This window comes from Salvia miltiorrhiza, chromosome 1, assembly GCF_028751815.1.
Source record: "Salvia miltiorrhiza cultivar Shanhuang (shh) chromosome 1, IMPLAD_Smil_shh, whole genome shotgun sequence".
NCBI classification, from domain to species: Eukaryota; Viridiplantae; Streptophyta; class Magnoliopsida; order Lamiales; family Lamiaceae; genus Salvia; species Salvia miltiorrhiza.
In genome coordinates this window covers 705642-727501 of record NC_080387.1, presented here as the reverse complement: position 1 = coordinate 727501, position 21860 = coordinate 705642, and the positions used below count along the sequence as shown (strand labels likewise).

Sequence of the window (21860 nt, the reverse complement as noted above, 5' to 3'; positions counted from 1 at the left end):
GGCCAAAATTTGTGTTTTTTCAAATGGTGGACAAAATTTGATTTTCATTCTTCATTATGGCCATTTGGGTGGATTGTTTCTTAGTATAATCCTATTCTTTTTCTGTAGGAATTATAAATTCCTTCGAAGGATTTTCTATTCTAGAAATTCTACTCCCTCCGTCCCAAACGAAATGTCTTATTTTCCTTTTTGGGTTGTCCCAAACGAAATGTCATGTTTCCTTTTTTGGCAATACACTCTCTCTCTATACTTAATCTTTACATAATTTTCACCAACCCACTTTATCTACTTTATACACATTTCTTAATCTCCGTGCCGAAAAGAAATAGGCCATTTCGTTTGGGACGGAGGGAGTATAATATACTCCCTCCGTCCCTAAAATAACTTCCTCTTTTTCCATTTTGGGACGTCCCCCAAATAACTTCCTCTTTCTTTTTTTCCATTTTTGGAAACCTACCCCACCACTAACAATACTTTATTTATTCTTACTTTTCACTTTTCACCATTCCCAATACTAATTATAACACTTTTCACAACTTCCAATAATAATTATATCACTTTTTCTCCACTATCAATACACTTTATAACTTTTTATTAAAACCCGTGCCGTCCCCAAAGAGGAAGCCATTTCGGGGACGGAGGGAGTATATTTTTATTTTCATTTTTTAATTCTTGTATTTCTTTTTTTAAATTATTTATTTCTATTATAATATCATTTGTAGACTGTAGGATGATGATGATGATGATGATGATGATGATGATAATAATAAGTATTAGTGAAAGGTGGAGTGTATATTGGATCCTGCGTTGATTAGGATCATTCCCCTCATCAGCTACTCCCCCCCAGTGTACGAAAAAAGTGGGTCTTTTTGTGAATTTTCGTAGACGAGAAGTTTTCATTCTGAAATATGGGAAAAGATGATCAGCGCAGGAGAAAATATCAAGAGGTCTGCGCAGTCGGGCTTCATGCTATTGCCTGCGCAGGAAATTGTGATACAGGTTTCGTCCTATCGAATTAAGTGTCGTCTGACGCCTTTGACCACTTTATTATGTCATCCCACGTTTTTACTTTTGTGATGGTGAAATCTCGGCCTTCCATTTTTAACCGCCACCCCCCTAGTGCACAAAAATTGTAAAGGATATTTGGCTAAGCTTAGTTGCACAAATTTCTAGAGGAGTATTTGGTTAAGCTTAATTTCTAGGGGAGTATTTGGTTAAGCTTAGTGTAGAGTGATTATAAATTTTAATAACTTATAAATGTAATAGCCCGCTCTTTTATTTATAATTAAGACCAATAAATGCGATATTTATTGCATATTTTAGTTATATAAATACAGTGATTGTTTATTGGATAATACAACTCAGAATCTTGTATTAAATGTCTTCGCATGAGGCGATCACGATTGAATTATTGAAGCAATCAATAATTTATTTTCTAATTTAATAACTGACTTAGCAAAGTCAAGTTATTAATTTGTATACGATATAAATAGTATTTCTATTATTTACTTGAAGTCGTGATTAATTTTCGACTTATAAAACGAGTTATAAAATATGTAATTCGTAGAGAGTTATAACGAAGTGTCGTTATATGGGAACCCGAAATTAGTATTATAGATACAGAATGAGTAACACTGAAGAATTTTATTCATCACATCACAACTTTACAACTTACTATTCCCTGCATCCCTATTTCCTACCTACTACATCAAAAAAGCAAACCAAAGAAACGGAAAGAAAGGGGACCTGTGCTATGTGTGTGCAAAATAGCCCGCTCTCCCATCCCTTTAACCAACCATACCAAAGTACACATATGTGTCAATCAGCCACCCTATGACAGCCATCTCCTCAATCACCCACCACCTCCACCATCTTCGATTCTTTAAGGCTACTAGCCAACACTCCTTGCCTTCATTCTCTGTTCCTTCAGCCACCAAAGTGAGGAGAATTCATTAAGCTGCTGCTCTGCCAACTTTAAGAGTCCCCATCGTCTGCATTCAATATCAATAACAGCAGCCACCAACACCAAATATTTGCAGGTAAATACTAAGCTCAGCTTATTCAAATCCAGTGCATGCATCATACCATCGATCACATGTTTGAATAAAAATACAGAGTATACAGATGAGTATATGCATAAAGGGACTTAGCAATCACACCAAGTTAGTTTATATACATGTTCTTCATGAGACAAATGCATTAAGAACTCTTATCAAACAGATGCAATCACATGCCTTTAGTAATATAGGAGTCAACAGAGTTGAGTTATGAACTGCCAAAAACTAGAAGTTCTTCTTCACAGCAGAGTAGTACTGAACTTAGCATTTAGGAGGGGAGGGAGGCTTATTCAAGGTATTTTGTTGTACCTGATTTTCATTGAACGGGGACGGATGCCGGTTTGATGTCGACGCTAACCGCGAGGAAAAGAGAGGGAGGCTAGGGCTAACCGCGTCGGCAGGAGGTAGAGCTAGGGCTCAACGGAGAGGCGATTTCCGGCCAAGGAAAGCGCGGCGGCGCTGGAATGCTTAACAGCGGGGCCTCGCCGGAACCGGATGGGCGAAGCAGCAGATTGAGTTTGAGAAGAGGATTAGGGCTCCGTTTCGTTTCCAATTGACAATGTGTGTTTTCTGAAATTTGGGGATCGGGAGGAAAAGCACGAGAAGAGAGGTGGGACGAAGGGCGTGACGGCAGGGAAGATGAGGACGCCAAATGGCCGTCGCCGGCGGCGCGGCTTTCAGAGGCGGCGACTTTCGAGAGAGAGAGAGAGATCGCAAAACAGGGAGAGAATGCGAGAAAGGAATGGCGACAATCAGTCGCCGGAGTTGAGAGAAGAAACGCCGGATTTCAGAGTGGCGGAGGCGGCCGTTCGCCGGAGCTAAAAGAGTCAGCGGCGGCGACGAATTTGGCATGAAGGAGAGAGTGCTGATCCTTTCAGCCGTTCCTGACTAAAAAAAAAAAGAGAAGAGGTGGGCCTCTTGCTTGGGCTGAATTTATTCCTTAAGGTGGGCCGAAATGTTGGGCTGGATATAATTAGAAAAGGGCTTACTTATTTCCTTAAATGAGCCCAGGTTTGATATTATTTCTCCTATATTTAAGTCTAATTGAAATCAGTTCAACACTCATTAGTTTATTAATTTCTGATTATGGATTAAATAGAGTAGATCTATTTAATTAGTATGTGGGTTAGAATACTCTAAGATGAATGAATATATTAAGATTAATTATCTGATACCCTAAGACGAGCTTTAATCCTATAATTTGATAATTATTTAAGGAATATGAGTCATACCGAATTTAACCCGTTTTCACCCAATCTGCATCAATACCATATATAACAATTCTTAACAAATAAATGCAATAGTAAGACTTTGGTGCAATGGCTCCAGCTCCACCACTTTCCCTTATTCCAAAAGGTGGGGGGTTTGAAACCATTTACATGCATTTTTTAAGTTTTGTGTCCTTTTTTTTCTTCTTTTGTAAGTTTTTTGTTTTCTTTTCTTGTTTTTTTTTTTTTGCATTTTTTCTTTTTGCGGTTTTGTTTCCTTTTTTTTTGTTTTGTTTTTACATTTTTTTTCTTTTCTTGTTTTCTTTATTTTTTTGTATTTTATTTCTTTATTTTTTATATATTTTCTTTTTGTTTCTTTTCAGTATTTTTTTTTCTTTTTAGCATTTTTTTACTGTTTTTCTTTTGCATTTATTTTATTTTATTTTACTGTTTTTCTTTTGCATTTTTTTATATATTTAGGGTTTTTTTCTTTTCAGTATTTTCTTTATTTTTCGTTAGCTTTTTTATTTACTATTTTTATTTTGCATTTTTTTATATATTTTCATGAAAAAATGTAATACTTTTAAAATATTACATTTCTTCATATCAATAATTACTTTTTTTGACGACAATACTTACTTGAGCAAATAACTAAAACTATAAGTTCTCGTGAGTAAAATTAACAATTATTGTTAACAAATGTTTCAAAATTATTATATTTGTTTATGATAATTGTTACTTTTATTTATTAGAACTTGTACTTTTAATTATTTGATTAAGTAATTATTATAATAAAAAAAGTATTGATTGATATAAAGAAAAATAATTATTACTATGAACAAAGGTAACGTTTTTGAAACATTACATTTCTTCACATTAATGTTTATTTTTATTCATAAGAACTTTTACTTTTTGTATTCAGGGTTTAGAAGTTAAATACTTATATTAACATAAGTGTACATTTGTGCGAACAAATGTATACCTTATGATAATTAAATGTAATATTTCTATTAGGATTCATGATTTAGCGTTCAGGATTTTAGGGTTTAGTGTTCAGGGTGGTTTTAGGATTTAGTGTTCAGGGTTTAGAGTTTAGAAAATATAATACTTTATATTGAATGAAGGTAAATACTTATATTAGCACAATTATACATTTGTGCTAACAAATGTAGACTTTATACTTATTAAAAGCAAATATTCCTATTAGGGTTTAGGATTTAGTGTTCAAGGTTTAGTGTTCAGGGTTTAGGGTTTAGATAATACTTCATATTGAATGAAGGTATATACTTATATTAACATAAGTATACATTTGTGCTAACAAATGTATATTTTATACTTATTAAAAGTTAATATTCCTATTAGGGTTTATAATTTAGTGTTCAATTAAGGTTTAGTGTACATGGTTTAGGGTTTAGATAATACTTTGTATTGAACGAAAGTAAATACTTAAGTATACATTTGTGAGAAGAAATGTATATCTTATGCTAATTAAAAGTAAATATTCCTATTATGGTTCATGATTTAGTGTTCAAGGTTTTAGGGTTTAGAGTTCAGAGTTTAGGGTTTAGTTTTCAAGGTTTAGGGTTTAGAAAATAAAATATTTTATATTAAATGAAGGTAAATACTTATATTATGTCACAGCCCGGCCTAAGCTAGTGAATAGTTAAGTCGGGAAAAAGTGTGACTGAAAACAAAGTAAGAAAATGAAAAAGAAAATAGATCTCATAAAAATTACTAACCTGCTTAAACAATAATTTACCAAAATATTTGGTAATCATAAAGGATCTTTTTCTAAAACTCAAAAGCAGACAACTCGCAATACATAACGACAAGTTGTCTAAGTATCGAGTGACATAATTCTATAAGCTATTAGTTTGAAATCTTTGCAACACATCAATAAAGTAAAACGCACTAAGCGTTGCAGCGGAATAGCTTAAGTGGATTACATGTATGAAGACATGGAATCCTGAGCCTAATTTAGTACTTATATATCAAAAGCTTTGCTCTGTTGACATCCATCTGCATCACAGCTTAACCTGTACATTTAGAAAACATATGCAGGGCTGAGTACCTAAAAGGTACTCAATGGTCACATGCCGAAATAACTTGAAAGATTGCTCTTAGAGTTATAAATTGAACTTGCCATCTCAAGCATCACACAGGAGTTTTATTTAAATAACCTGTGCATGCAAAACTGTAAAACTTCCCTGTAATTATCATAAACTTCGCATGCGTCTGCAGACATACTTCTTTGTACTCTACCATATCTGCAATGATAACTGTGTGCCGAGAAGGTGGCCACCTTCTACGGTCACTGACCGGCCGATACGCTAAACCGGCTCACGGTCCTAGACCGGCCGATACGCTAAACCAGCTCACGGACCTAGACCGGCCGATACACTGAACCGGCTCACGGTCCTAGGCCGGCCGATATGCTAGATCGGCTCATGGTCCCTTGTGTACACTAATCATGTCTAACATCTGGATAGAACATGATCCGAATTCGATTAACTTCTGGTGCCGGATAGGTATCATACAAGCTCATAAAAGTTTTGGCAAGTCAATAACTTTGATATAACCTTACTCATGTAAACATCATTAAATAGTGTGCACTTCACATTTGAGTTTAGAAAGCCTACTTGATCGTGGTCTGACGACACAAGTAACTCTGAACTAATGTTTTACTTCTTTTCCCTTGTATTTGACCTCCAGTATAAATACTGACTAATAAATAATGAGAACATGATATGAAATTTATTTAGAGAATACTTATGTTGGTTTTAAGGTGATGGTTCTATTGAAAATTATGGTATGAAGACTAGTTGATATTTGGCAAACTTACCAATAAATACCAACATGAACTTAAACTGCGATAATTATAACTGCGGTGTTAACATAACAATGCTCACACTTATTTAATAAGCGATTATTAACATAGAAATAACATAAATTCTCTTTTTTCTTTTCTTTAAAGAATCTGATTTCGAAATAATCTAGTGTCTAATTTATGCTTAAGTACATAAGGTAATAGCATAAATTAGTTAAAATAATTCTACATATCTGGGCCATTTAATAAATCAAACAAATTATTAGCTAATAATCCTTTATTTAAGATTATTAAGCTCAAATTAAAATACTATTGAATCCAATTAAATAAATTAAGGACCCAACTTAACAAATTAATTCCATAATCTAATGTACTCCTAAGGCCCAACACAATTTATTATTATTAATCCCTTTGAGATTAATAGGTCCAAGTACCAGCTTAAACCCAATTACTAGTTTGAGCCCAATTAACCATTTTCAGATTTAAATAAATTAAAATTAATAACATTCTTTAAAACATAAAACAAGTTGATCTCTCTCTGTTTTCTATTTCTTCCCCACGCAGACATCTCTCCCTCTCTTCGCTCCCTCTCTCGGCCGCCTCTCTCTCCCCCCCTTCTCCGGCGAGCGTCGCCGGCTCGCGCCGCTTCCGGCGCGGCGAGGCTGACGCATCTTCTCCCCTTCCGCTTTCTTCCCTCTCCTTCCTACATTTAATTCCCAAATTCTAAAATCAATTCAACCTAGGGTTTTCAATCTTCCCCATCAATTTTACTCCTCTGGAGAATCCCGGCGAATAACGTCAACGTCGCCGCCGCCCCAGCTCGTCGGATTTCCGCTCCTCCGTCGTTCTCCCTGCCTCAGGTAAGTCCCCTATCTCTCTTCTTCTCTCTATATCCTCCCTCTCAGTCTCTCTCACTCTGCCCCTCTCGATCTCTCTCTCTGCCCTGTTCGCGGCGGCCGCCGTGAGCCGTGGCTGCGTAGCAGCGCCGACGCCGCCCTTACTCCTCTTTTCTTCCTCGTTTGCTCTGCCTCCCCCTTGTCTCTCTCCTCTATCTCTATGTCTCTATCTCTCTGTTGCCAGCCACCGTGGGCCGCCGTAGCGCGGGCAGCACCGGCGGTCATCGCCATCAGCTGCGCCCCGCCGTGGTGGCTCGCGGCTGCCGCTGCTACCGTCCCTGTTCTTCTTTCCCTTTTATCCATCTAATTCTCAGATTTTTACTTCCTCAAACTAATAAGTCTCAAACTATTTTCCATTTCAGGAATCGATGATTCAAGGGATCTCCAGTTCGTCTACTGCTCAAGATCCAATTTTTATATGTTATAAACCTATTTTCCTTTATTGCTTATTGTAAAACTGAGATTTTGATGGTGAGGAAACAATACTGTATCGTTACTATGCTTATGTGTAGCTATGTCTTTTCTGCTGCTCTTGATTGTTCCTTTTATACACAAGGAATTGATTGAATTGTATACAAGAAAACTACCTGCTTTGCTTGATGCTGCTATAAACTGCTGGGGATTGTAAATGATCGTGGTTGAGTCGTAATTATTTGGTCAAGTAATTATAGTCGTAATTACTTTTCATCACAATAATAATTATTTTGAATAACGTAGAAATAGATAAAATAAAGAAAAAATAACAAAGTTATTATTCAAGTAATCATTATTGTAAGAAAAAGTAACTATTGAAATGATGGAAAATAATGCTTCAAAAATATTATTATGTCAATAATTATTTTGGAATAGTGTAAAAATAAATAAAAGACGAACAAAATAAAATAAAACATTGTAAAAAAATAAAAAAATAATAAAAATAATCTAAAGCAGTATATATATATATACACACACACATATACATACATATTTTTTTCGATTACCTTTGAGTGGTAAACAATCCTGGTTTGACTGTCATAGGAGGTTCTTAAACTCGCCGGAAAGTTAACGACCGTTTAATTCGGTCGTTAGTTAACGACCAATATTTCGGCCATTGGTTTTTCTCAATCGTCGTCCACCGGCTGGACCTCAACCAAAACAACGACAGAATAAAATGGTTGCTAATATTAAAAAACGGTCGTTGAAATTTAACGACCGAAAATTTTCGGTTGTTGATTGCCGTAGGAACGAAGAAAACGACGACTCGAAAAAAGGGTCGTTAATTCGGTCGTTAAAAGTTTAACAACCGAAACGATCGAATTTTCGATCGTTAGAAGCGCGTTTTCTGGTAGTGTCTTAGACTCACAAATAAATATTTTTTCATCACGATAAGCACAATAATGGTTAGAATGACTTAGTTTGTTGTTAGTTCTTGAAGTACTAGAAGGTGATATCCTCACAAACAGAAGGATGCACTAAGCATCAAGCTACCTTTTGACTTTCAATTGGTAGAAACAAGTTGGAATCTCGAGCGAAGGACCGAAGCAAATAGTATGTATGCTAAAGTTTTCAACTAAGTGTCAAAGTATGATCCACATCTGGTGGACACTAATGAAAAATGCATAAGGATTTTCCCTTGTATTATTTATATGAATTGGTCGCACCTTAATTCCAACAAATGTATATTTTATACTTATTAAAAGTAACTATTGTCTTAATAAAAAGTAATTATACATATGAATAAATGTAATATTTCAAAATTAGTTATTTTCTCAAAAAATGTTATTTTTACTCACGAAAACTTGAAATTTTAATTATTTGGTCAAGTAATTATAGTCGTAATTACTTTTCATCATAATAATAATTATTTTGAATAACGTAGAAATAGATAAAATAAAGAAAAAAAAATCAAGTTATTATTCAAGTAATCATTGTTGTAAGAAAAAGTAACTATTGAAATGATGAAAAGTAATGCTTCAAAAATATTACTTTTCTTTATGTCAATAATTACTTTGGAATAGTGTAAAAATAAATAAAATACAAACAAAATAAAATAAAAAAACATTGTAAAAAAATAAAAAATAATAAAAATAAACTAAGGCAATATATATATATATATATATATATATATATATATATATATATATATGAATGGGATCATATAGATCCCAATGCTTATAATAGATCCCTAGATCCAAATCTTGACCACACATTTATGACATGTGGCGCATCAAGATGGTGACACGTGGCAAGGATTCCAAGGCAAAATCTGGAGGGGTAAAATTGGAATGTAATTTTCGGATTTAATAATTAAAAAAATATATATTTTTTTTAGATTTTCTCAAAATAGATATATTTTAGATGTATATAGTTTCACACAAAGATGCATAAAGTTTTCACATGAAATGCATAACTTTGAACAGAAAAATGCATTTAATTTTTCCAATTTTGGTATTTTCACCACCCCACCCCATACCACCCCCCAATCCAGCCCACACCACCCCCAACCCTCCCCATTATCACCCCCCAACCCTCCCCATTACCACCCCCCAAAAATAGGCATGTTTCACATGCATATAAAATCAAACAAAAATGTATAAAGTTTTCACATAAAAATGCATTAAATTATACAAAAAATGCATTTCATTTTAATAAATCTGGTAGTTTCGCCACCCCACCCCTGCCCCCCCCCCACCCACCCCCCACCCCCACCCCCCCACCCCCAATTTTTTTTTTTTTTTTTCAAAAACTGATTTTCTGATTGCTGGCTCACCCCCACCCCCACCCCCCACCCACCCACCCACCCCCACCCCCCCCCCCCCCCAAAATTTTTATTTTTTTTTATTTTTTTCAAAACTGATTTTCAAAAAAAAAAATTTTGGGGGGGGGGGCGTGGGTGGTTAGAAAATCAGTTTTTGAGAAAATAAAAAATTTAAAAAAAATTTTGTGGGGGAGGGTGGGTGGGTGGGGGGGTGGGGGGTAGGGGTGGGTCAGTGGTCAGAAAATCAGTTTAAAAAAAAAAAAAATTTGGGGGGGGTGGGGGTGGGGGGTAGGGGGTGGGTGGGGTGGGGTTCAGGGGTGTGGCGGGTGGGGTTGGGGTGGGGTGAAATCTTATGCATTTTTATATGAAACTTTATGCATTTTTATATGAAAGTTCATGCATTCTCGTATGAAACTTTATGCATCTAAAATATACCTATTTTGAGAAAATCTAATTTTTTTTTTAATTTCGAAAATTACATTCCAATTTTACCCCTCTCCAGATTTTGCCTTGAAATGCCTTGCCACGTGTCACCATCTTGATGCGCCACATGTCATAAATGTGTGGTCTAGATTTGGATCTACGGATCTATTATAAGTATAGGGATCCACCGGAACCCAACCCTATATATATATATATATATATATATATATATATATATTAAAAAAAACGTAAGCATACAATGAATTTTGAAACCCTTTCCCTTTGGGATAAAGCAAACAAGGTTGTCATAATATTGCACCACACTACACTTTTGAATTTTTTACCAAAATCAATAATATAAATGTTTGATACGGGTCAGGTTGGATCCGATTCATCTGACCGTCAAATAAAATTGAATAGATATATATTAGTACAAAATCTTTATATATATAAAAAGCAAAGTAAATGTAAATAAATTCAATTGAAAGGATATAATTGGAATTGAGAGAAAAAAAAAATACACCCACTACTCTAATTATGTAACTAACTGCCGAAAATTTTCATCTAAAAAAAAAACTGCCGATTTTTTTTTAATGTCATATTAAACATATACTCCCTCCGTCCCGCGAGTCTTGACACGTTTGGGTTCGGCACGGGAATTAAAGAGTTGTAGATTAGTGTTTTAAGTGTGTAATTAATAAAGTATAAAATTGATAAAGTAGGAGAGAGAAGGTAATAAAAGTGATAAAGTAGGAGAGAGAATATAATAAATGTGATAAAGTAGGAGAGAGAAGGTAATAATTATTGCCAAAAAAGGAAACGTGTCAAGATTCGTAGGACGGCCCAAAAAGGAAAACGTGTCAAGATTCGTGGGACGGAGGGAGTACCATATTAACACATTTATCACAACAACAAAAACTGCCACATGCATGTGATTTTATATACTTATTATTTATTTTTATTTTTTTTGTAGAGAAACCATATTTCTCTCATTTTAAAACTTTTGTTTCACAAATTTTTTCTTAAAAAAATAGAAGAGTGAATAATTGATTTTTAAAATAGGATTAATAAATAGCTGTTAATGTATTACTTAAAAAATAAAAGTTGTCAAGAAAAAAAAATCAAATTATTTTGTTACTTATAGTTTCAATTTATTATATTTTCTCTTCATTGCACATTTTTTTTTTCTATTTTTGTTATGCGATATGCAATTATATATCTAAAACAAAAGATAATGAATAACATTTAATTTGATACATGAAATGTATAAATCAATTTAAAATGAACAAGTTATGACAGTTTAAAATTTGTATCTATAATTTTTATTTTATTTTAAAATTCTTTTATTTATTTTTCTCGAAAGTTGAGAATACTGACACGATTAAACATCTTTTTTATTATTTTTATTTTTTTCCATTGTTTCCTTACGAAATTTTAATCATAGTATGTAGTCATATTTATTTTACATTGAAAATTTGTTAATAGGATACAATGTCACTATTATAAGAAGATAATATTATATATCACCATGTATGTCAATAAGGAAACCATAAAGTTGTCAAAGTGAAATAAAGAATGTTATGTATAAATTATTTACATAAATTTTTTCTTCTAAAAATATGCTATCAGATTATATTTTTTGTAATTTTAATTAATTTTCAATATTTATTTCATCATCAAATGAATGAAAACTAAATAATCCTATTTTTATTTAATCAAAAGTTGTAAGAGATAAAGAAAATCATACGTGTTTCAATTTATTCAAAATTTTTGTTGCTTTCTAATTATGACATTTTTTTATTAATATAAGTATTTTTTTTTTATCCATAGAATTATCTTTATAGGTATTAAATGAAGTTCGGATATATTTACGTGTCTATTAATATTTCAAAAATAATGTATTGAGATATGGTATATTAAGGACCATTATGCCTAATAGCAACTATTTTCATCAATTAAATTGTGAAGATCTTTGGTGAAGCTCCACTGAATAAATTTTTGGTTCAGAGTTTGAATCTTGTAGGTTGAATTTTTTTTTTTTTTTTATGTTTTTTTATTTAGAATTTTTCACAATAAATTCATAATTTACATACTGAATTCATATACAACTTATTTTTATATGATAAATCTGGTTTAATTTGTATTAGTATAGAAACTCCCTATATACGTGATATTATGTCTATTTATAGACACATGTTATATTTTTGTATGAATTGCCTAGGTTATGGAGTATTAAAATATTGGATCACTTTGCAAGTAATAAATTTTGTATCAAATTTTAATTTTATTAGTTTATATTAATATTATAAAGCATATATATGCACAATTTACGCGATGAGGATGAATTTGAGCGCTTAGATATATTCAGATATGACTTCAGTGAAACATAAAGATAAAATTGCATATTTGAGGCTAAAGGAGAATAAGAATAGAAGTGAAAAGCAAATATTTATGTTTCAAAGATTTCTATTTCAACTACAGAGATACAAATTTGAAATACATGGCAACCAACGAATTTGCCCTTCTCAAATATTATTATTTGGACTTCGAAACCAATCTAAATGGACCTTGGTATTATATTTCAACAATAGGCTTCAAAATAATTCTAGATTTAACCTCAATATTTTTTTTCCGTATATTAAAAAAAATCGAAGATGATTTAAAAAAAACCGAAATACAAGAAAAAAGGGCTTGGGGGAAATAATCCTAGATTTGTTCCATTTACATATTTTTTTTTCCAATATTAAAAAAAATAGTTCGAAGATGAATTAAAAAAAACGAAATACAAGAAAAAGTTGCTTGAGGAATTTGAACCTGAGACCTCAATAATATGTGAGTGATACTTTGTCACCTTGTCCGATAGTGTCAACCGCATTAGTTATTCGTTAGAAATAAAAATAAAATGAATGATACGATGGGACATCGATCGAAAAAATAAGTAACATATACTTGGATTAAATGTATTATAATAACATATACTTGAAGACAATGTATTATAATACGATGAATTTATAATTAACTGAAATAAATTAGTGAACTTGAAAGAAAAAAAATTGTGAATACGATGGGAATTTTCTTGGAAAACTATATAACATATACTTGAAAACAATGTATTATAATATAGTATTGATGTCGATTTGATAATAAAAAAAATGAACTGCTATACTGTAATAATGAAGTCGAAATAATTATACTCAATGAAATAAAGTTGAATTAAAGTAGTGAAGTAAAAAACTATATAACATATACTTGAAGTTTATGTATTATAAAATAGTATTGAAGTCAAAATAATTAAACTCAACGTTCATGAAGTTGAATTAATTAATTGAAATAAATTAGTGAAATTGAAAGCAAAAATAAAGTATACTCAATCTTACGTAGAGATTTTGCTCGCGAAACTATTTAACATATACTTGAATGAGAAACAATGTATTATAGTAAAGTATTAAACGCGATATGCCAATAAGACAATGAACTGTTATAGTGTATGTAACGAAGTCGATATAATTATTCATTATGAAATAAATATTTATTAATTAATCAAAGTAAATTAGTGAATATAATATAAAAATAAATACAATAAAGTGAAATTATTCATACGATTGAAAATCGCTCGCGAAACTATTTAACATATACTTGAATGAGAAACAATGTATTATAGTAAAGTATTAAACGCGATATGCCAATAAAACAATGAACTGCTATAATGTATGTAACGACGTCGATATAATTATTCGTTATGAAATAAATATTTATTAATTAATCGAAGTAAATTAGTGAATATAATATAAAAATAAATACAATAAAGTGAAATGATTCATACAATTGGAATCGCTCGCGAAACTATTTAACATTTACTTGAATGAGAAACAATGTATCATTCACATGTAATGGAGGTTGCGGGTTCGAATCCTCCATGCCCCTTAAAGAGGTGATTTTTTTTTTTTTTTTTTTCGATTGTGCATGACATATAAGTTTAATTTAATTTCCAACCATGAATTATTGCGCCTGCCACCGCTTGGCAAGGTGGCAAAGTATCATTCACATGTAATGGAGTGATCACTAATTTCTTAGCAACAAAATACCGCAACTAACACGGTGTAATTGTAGCATATATTGAAATCGAGTATTGTATCCACATGGACTAATAAACGAAATAACTCTATCTATTCTCTAAACGAAATCTAAATTAAACCCTAATATGGATAGATATATTAGTGGATTTTGTTTTGATTTTGCAAAGAAATAAATTTGGAAAAAAAAACCCCTAGGAAGGCCAATTTTGTTTTGATATATTAGTATCTAATTTCAAGGATTTTGAAAATCTTCGAAAATTTTATACAAAATTCGTTTAAGCATTTATACAAATAGTTGGCGTACATTGTTTTGGTGGATGAATTGAAGATGAGAGGGGCCGAGATTTTACATTGTTTTGTGAAGATTTGATTTTTGATTAGTCATGGCAAATAAATCATAAATATAGGAGTGGTGAATATCTAATTTTAAGGATGATAAAAATCATTCAAAATGTTATACAAAATTCGATCAGACTTTTTAACAAACATCTAGCGTGCATTCAAGCTCTTTAATTTAATAAACTTACTTAAGAATTTTAAATTTAAGTAAAAAATAAAAAGATTACTTAATTATTTACAAGTATTAATATTACTAACTTATTAGTGGAAAAATAAATCATAATTTTTGAAAAAATAAAAATAAAATTTCCAAGGAAAAATAAAAATCATAAATATAATTTTGGAAAACTAAAAAAATAAGGAAACAAAAATAAAACAAAAAATAAGGAAACAAAAAAAATCCAAAAATAAGGAAACAAAACAACTTCTTTTTCGGATGTTATCAAAACCGAAAACACAAAGCACCAAATTGAGTATATTTATCAAAGGATATGTTAGTAAAAACACACAAGACTCAAAAATCGGCTCATTCTCTACCAAGCCAAAAAACCGGGTTTTAAGTGAGTGTCCAATTATCACTACCCTTGTATTAATTGCCTTTATTAAATAATCATCATCACACAATTAATAGAGCCGAAAACGAAGTGGAGTAGTATTTTAGAACCCTAAAACAAGCAGGCGCAGCGGTTGAGTTCCCCAAAAAGGCGGGTGTTAGAGTTGTCCGATGTCGGCGAAAGAAAACGAGATGCGCAAGCAAGGTGATTCTGATTGCAGTTCCGATTCTGGGAGCGGAGCACAAGCTATGACGCTAGCACTGAAACCGAAACACCCGCCGTCGTCGTCGTCTAAGGTATTTAGCGACGAAGACTCAATAACGCTGTTAAAGAGTCTAGCCGTTTTCTGGGCTAGTGGTAGAAATAATAAGTGGGCAGACTTCCACCGGATCGTCAAGGACAAACTTTCCAAGCCAGATTTTACGCGCGTTCAAATATCTGAGAAGGTCCGAAGTTTGAACAAAAAGTATAAGACTAACTGGCAAAGAGGTCGCGTCCCCGACGACCCTCATGAATTGGTTGTGTATGAGTTGTCCAAGCCGTTGTGGGAAGATGAGATGAATCAAGAAAGTGGTAAGGGGATGAAGAAGAATAAAAAGAGCGGCTTGTGGGAAGATGAGATGAATCAAGAAAGTGGTAAGGGGATGAAGAAGAATAAAAAGAGTGGCTTGTGGGAAGATGAGATGAATCAAGAAAGTGGTAAGGGGATGAAGAAGAATAAAAAGAGGAAACGCGAGAGAAATCCAACATTGGATGAATTTAGGTCTTCCTATCCAAATTTATATGCGTCGTTCAATATGTTTGGATTTCCTCCCAAAATTGCCCGGGAGAGATTTGTATTGATTGGGAGAGAGAAGGCACAAAAGCTTGAAAATGAGTGGAAGCAACTCACTGAAGAATTGCATTGTTTAGAGGGTAAAAGGCTTGCCCTCTCAACGAAACCAACAGGTATATATATTCATTTATTAATTTCACATGATTTTCTCCAGTATATGTATCTTCTAATATTTCTTATTTTTAATTATGTTTAGGCGACAATTCAGAGGAAGGTTAAGGTACGGTGGAGAATCTATCCTTGCTACTTGTATATTTAATTCAATATATGGTTTTAGTTCAAGTTTTATTATATGTGTTCATGACATGAATATTGAGATCTCATGCTATTAAAACCTAGCTAGCTCAGAGGGTCACAAAAGTAATATCCTCTCAATATATGAAAAATAGAAGAAAAAAAGGAAACAAAAACCGATCGATCATTATAAAGCCCTCACTGAGTTATAGGGTCTCATGGTTATATATGAGTTGATTATAAAGTTGGTTTGTTTATGTGACAATATATCTTAATCGCATGCTGTAGTATAAGTTATGATATTCTATCTATTTTTGTTTTTGTAGTGAGGAGTAGAAGCGGAGGCTGCGAAAAAGAAGACTGAGAAGATGAAGTTATTTGATTTTGCAAGTTAATATATAGAACTTGGGTTAATTGATTTTAGTTCTTGGTGATACTGATTTTATTACACTTTTTTATGCAACTTTTTTGGTAAACTTTGATGAACGATTCTATAGAGTAGGAATGGTGCATTTTCTGTCAATTCTTGCATATTTTTTATTTTTGTTCAACTGATCTCTTCCTTTTTTTGAAAAGTTTGGATGTGTATGACTTTACAGTGAAATGTTTAAATCAATCTTTTGAATTATGATGGTCGAGTATGTATATAGTTCTTAGATTTTGATGAATTCTTGGTCTGTTAATGTGTTAGACAAACATTCACATTCGGTGCTTTTAATTTTATTTGATAACATACATCATGATGTCTGTTGTATTAATATTTTTTGTATGATTATAATTAATATGGTGTGCGTTTATGTGTTGTAAGAATTAGAAGCAAGATATAATTAGGTAGTTAGAAGCAAGATTGCATTGATATAGTATCCCAATATCAATACAAGCCCATCTGCACAGGGACGCCGGTCTGCGGCAGCCATTCTCCGGCGGCGAGGAAGTGGCCGACGGTGAATTTGGCAGCTTCAGCGGCGGTAATGACCTTGAAACGCTTGAATTCCTTGGTGCGGCGATTGGTATTGGCTCCGGGGCCGGTGTTTCCGTACTCATACATGGTGCAGGTGTGGTGGTTGGTGGAGCCGTCCCAAATCTTCCAGCCCTCGGGCCTGATGAAGTCCCCGAGAGTGCTCTGCATGACGACGGTGAGCGCCTCGGGCTTCCAGGGGCGGCCGAGGAAGGTGGGGATCTGGAACCTGACCGGCCACAGATAGTCGTCGGGGACGATGGAGCAGTGGTGGAGGACGAGGCCGTTGCTGCCGCGCTTGATCTCCCTGCCGTCGGCAGTGACAGTGTTAAACTGGTTGGGGAGGGGCTTCCTGACGATGATCTGGCTGTCCTGGATGACGCAGTCGCCCTTGCCGAAGATGAAGTCCACGGTGCCGTAGATGCGGCAGTTGCGGTAGAACTGCTTCAGGTTCTGGTAGTACAGAGTGTCCTGCGACCCCTCGAAGCTGCAGTCGAACAACGCCGTCTTGTCCCCCTGCGACCGGAACGCCACCGCTTGGTGCCCCTGCGGCCCGGCCTCGTTGCGGAAGCTCATTCCCCGCGCAATGAATCCGGAGGCCTCGTTTGCTGCCATCAGCAATCATATTTTCCAATTAATCATCAATCCACAACACTATATATATATATATATGTTTTCATTACCGAATGTAGCGGTGTGCATTGTTCCGATGTTCATAATGCCGTAGTTCTTGCTGCCCGTCACAATGGTCTTGGCAATGCCGTCTCCGTAGATGAAGACATTAGGCTTCTTCTTGTCCACGATGACCTGCTCGTTGTAGACGCCGGCCTTGACGTGGATGACGAATCTGCCCTTGAATTTGGGCGGGTAAGCATTGAGAGCTTCGCTGATGGTCTTGAAATTTTGTAAGAAATACCTCAATTTATCAATATATATATTCAGCTTTGCACAATAACAAATCTTTATTAACAACATATAGTAATCTGACAAGACCTATATAAATCCAATACATCTCAGTTTCATATACAAATCCGATCCGGTGGTCAAAGTTAATGGTTTTTTCTACATGTATCTCCTTATCCGATGGCTGAGATAAGCTTGAGCTTAGAGGGCGGCCGTATCTTTCAGCGGCTCTCTCAACTGTGACCGGACTAATTCAACCTGGTGACAGGATCATGTTTAGACATGAATCAAGTTCAAATAACACTATAAAGATGCTCAATGGCAAATACTTATCTGCTCTAGCACTTCTTCTGATATGTTAAAATCATCATAAGGCAAGTTATCCAATGCTTTCTCCAATTTCTATGTTATACATTGAAACTGGAACAGGATTTTCTTTGTGGCACCATCCTATGATGCAGAAAATAAACAAGAGAAGATAACTTAGAAAAATAAAAAAATAATAAATTGAAATAAATTCAAGACTCATTTACCTGTAATGTACTGCAACAGTTACCATTAACTAACAACAAGTCAACAACTAAACTATCAGAAGCTACAATTTTTGCAATTGAACTAGTACATTGCAACATATCAAGAATACTGATCATAGTCTGCAAATGAGAATGAATCAAGATCATAGTCTATTCTATTTTTATTATAATATGAGTGAAGTGTTTGCACATTCTTCTAATCTAAATCTTATTTCTATAAATCTTATTTCTATATTGTTTGCTTTTGCTTTCTCCTGATTCTGTCAGAGATACAATTAGGAATTGGTTGGGTAGACTTAGCAATTACCGAAATGCTAAAATTATTGTAGCTCTCCCCAAATAAAAATTTACTATTGCACAATAATGAGTCCAGATGGTAAATTATTCAAGTTCAAAAAAATTCAGACATCAGGATTATCAGAGTTTTCCTATCATAAGCTAGAGAACACTTAACAAATTGACTGAAAGGTCGAACAATGCTTTTGATAATTATCTACATCCTCTAAGGCCTCATACTTGTAGGAAAAGACTCTTCAACTATTAGAGCAATCAGACAATGTAGGCAAATATGTTGATCATCACAGGCCTTTGGAGAATACTATAAAATAGGTAAATTTAGCAGAGTTAGCTAATAAACAAATTTACCAGATCACGAATCAACTTCCATTACTTAGGAAACCTTTCTAAACGATAATCGCAGTTGAATTGAAGTTATAAATAAATTGAATTGATTGGATTGGAGTGTTTGCTTTGATATTAGGGCTGCAAAATGAGGAATGAAAGGAAGAAAGAAAATAGAAGAATAAAGAGCGAGAGAGAGATAGAGATTACCTGAAGAAGAAGAAGCTGCAAATTGATACTCTTCCTTGACTCAGATTAATTGCATAAACAGATCTATTCTCATCTTCATATAGAACATTCAAATATGCAATCAATTGTTCAATCGTAGAATTGAAAAACTGATGCAGAAAAATATCAAATTAAGATCGATCCATAGGAAATTTTGAATTAAGCAAATCAATCGAAAAAATATTAGAAATCGAAGAGGATCGAAATATGATAGTAGTAATTCGAATAATTGTGATTGAGAGATGATTGGATTTTCACAGAGGATCGAGACAGAAATGTTGAGAAATTAGAATGGGATTAGTAGAAAAGAATGAGTTTTAGTTTTTGTTCATGAGGACTAAGTTTTAAGATAATTTCAAAAATGACCCCATTTTTTAAAAGTTTAGTTTTGAGTTTTTCTTATGAGGACTTTATTTTGGGTTAATTATAAAAATGACCCCGTTTATTATTTTTTTTGTGATGATATCTAGGGGTGAGCAAAATATCCGAAATCCGAATATCCAATCCGAACCAAACCAAAATTTAAAATTTGGTTCGGATTTTTCGGATTTCCGGATCGGATCGGATCGAATTTTAAACAAATTTCGGATTTTCGGATCGGATCGGATTGGCACTTGAAAAATCCGAAATCCGAATTATATTTATAATATAATTAATATTATAATATTATAAATAAATATATATAATTATTAGTTTTTAAATAGTTAAATATTTCTAAATTCTAACCCTATACTCTCATTTTGGTTGATTATAATTAATGGCTTGTTAATTATGACCTTAATTTGATTGTAATTATCTAATAGGTTAGGTTGACATCTATTTCGGATTTATCGGATTTTTTCGGTTTTCGGATTTTTGTTAACATTTCGAATTTTTTTTTCACATTTTGGATTTTTCGGTTCGGATCGGATTTTATTCGAAATTTTTTGGATTTTCGGATTTGAATTTTCGGATAATACGGTTCGGATCGGATTGAATTTTAGGGAAATTTCGGATTTTCGGATCGGATCGGATCAGGCAAAAATCCGATCCGAAATCCGAATGCTCACCCCTAATGATATCAAATTTCCTCACATAAGATGCATTAATATAACAAAAATTGATTTTGTCACATAAGTTTGTCACAAATACTACTATTTTTTGTAGCTTGCAGTCCTCCACCGCCACGTGGTTGTACTTGTCCTTGTCCTTGTCCACGGAGATTTTGCTGGTGGCGGCCAGCGCGTTGTTCACCTCCTTGAGCGCCGCCTCCACCACGGCGCGGACGTAGACATTGGCCGTGGCGGAAGCGTTCTTGGCTCACTAAATATTGAATTATAAAATTAATAAAACTTTATAAAAAAAGATTTAGGATTCAAAATTTGTTTAATGAAAATTGCATAAAATATATACTTCTGTTTAGGTTATTAACTCAAAAACTATCATAAAAATCAATGGTGAGATTTAAATTTCTTCATTTTATTTTTACAAATTTGTTTTTATATAGATTTTATATTGGTGAAGCATAAAATCACCAACATCCTAAAACTAAAGAATAAATAGAAGATCGAAACCTGTAGTTCTCAAATATTGGAAATATGTATGTCTTCTTCTACAAGCAGCCAAGAACTCTTTAGAACGTAAACATGAATCGAAGATAACTAAAATCGGGGTCCTCTCTATTATTACAGACTTGGTATTTATAAGTGATGAAAGTAAAGGGCACAATTGTCTTTTTCTCCTTCGCGCGTACTCAACAAGCACGGCGCACTCCCGGTGTCACTGTCGCGGCTGATTGTCCTTGCTTTAACGGACTTGCAGTTTTTTACCTTTATCATAAGGTAGTTGGGATGGTCTGCGCAGGCATCCTCTCGGTGGCTGTGTAGGTGTATCACATCAAGTGGTAGCGCAGGCATCCTTGAGTGACTTGTGCAGGCATTTCGGCTGCGCAGGCATTCGCGGACAACTGTGCTGACATTTCTTCGAGTAGCTGCGCAGGTTAAGTTTCTGGGCTTGCGCTGTCTTCGAGGTCAGCTTATCTTTCATGCCTTTGGTTTATTCTTTCGCCTGCCCTATAATAATAATAATAATAATAATAATAATAATAATAATAATAATAATAATAATAATAATAATAATAATAATAATAATAATAATAATAATAAATATATAGTCTTCTCATGTAATAAATATATATTCTTCTTATAAGGAGCTCACTATAAGGAGCTCATCTAATAAATATATATTCTTCTTATGGTACCTACAGTCGCTCTTATGGTATCAGAGCCATGGGGGAGTAGTTATGTAGTAAGAATATAATTTATCACATGAGCTCATCTCTAATGAATTTACTTAGAAAAAAGGATACTATTAAAAATAGTATTAAACAAGAATTAGAATCGCCTTCAGAATTTGGATCTATTAAATAAATGGACAATTCCCAAAGTGGAAC

At 33.5% G+C, this 21860-nt stretch overlaps 2 protein-coding genes and 2 long non-coding RNA genes across 5 annotated transcripts; 2 read left to right on the top strand and 2 right to left on the bottom strand.

Moving 5' to 3' along the window:
- Positions 1-1625: 1625 nt before the first annotated feature.
- Positions 1626-3202, bottom strand: LOC131007181 (uncharacterized). The gene is made up of 2 exons (XR_009095936.1): positions 2367-3202; positions 1626-1991 (listed from the first exon to the last, which is right to left on the bottom strand). It is a non-coding gene; the product is annotated as an uncharacterized LOC131007181 (long non-coding RNA).
- Positions 3203-6609: 3407 nt separating this feature from the next.
- Positions 6610-7588, top strand: LOC131007183 (uncharacterized). Its single transcript, XR_009095939.1, has 2 exons — positions 6610-6952; positions 7351-7588. It is a non-coding gene; the product is annotated as an uncharacterized LOC131007183 (long non-coding RNA).
- A 7503-nt stretch (positions 7589-15091) lies between these two features.
- Positions 15092-16687, top strand: LOC131007173 (uncharacterized). Its single transcript, XM_057934342.1, has 3 exons — positions 15092-16065; positions 16149-16172; positions 16513-16687. Exons 1-2 carry the CDS (start codon positions 15288-15290, stop codon positions 16169-16171), a joined length of 801 nt encoding a protein of 266 aa, XP_057790325.1. The 5' UTR covers positions 15092-15287; the 3' UTR covers position 16172; positions 16513-16687.
- A 323-nt stretch (positions 16688-17010) lies between these two features.
- On the bottom strand, positions 17011-19728 carry LOC131007170 (pectinesterase 4-like). 2 transcript variants are annotated; one of them, XM_057934338.1, is made up of 3 exons: positions 19412-19728; positions 17828-18497; positions 17011-17752 (listed from the first exon to the last, which is right to left on the bottom strand). In XM_057934338.1, exons 2-3 carry the CDS (start codon positions 18117-18119, stop codon positions 17058-17060), a joined length of 987 nt encoding a protein of 328 aa, XP_057790321.1. In that variant the 5' UTR covers positions 18120-18497; positions 19412-19728; the 3' UTR covers positions 17011-17057. The 2 variants fall into 2 exon arrangements, with proteins under 2 accessions (XP_057790321.1, XP_057790320.1); XM_057934337.1 differs by having other exon boundaries at positions 17828-19695.
- Positions 19729-21860: the final 2132 nt, after the last annotated feature.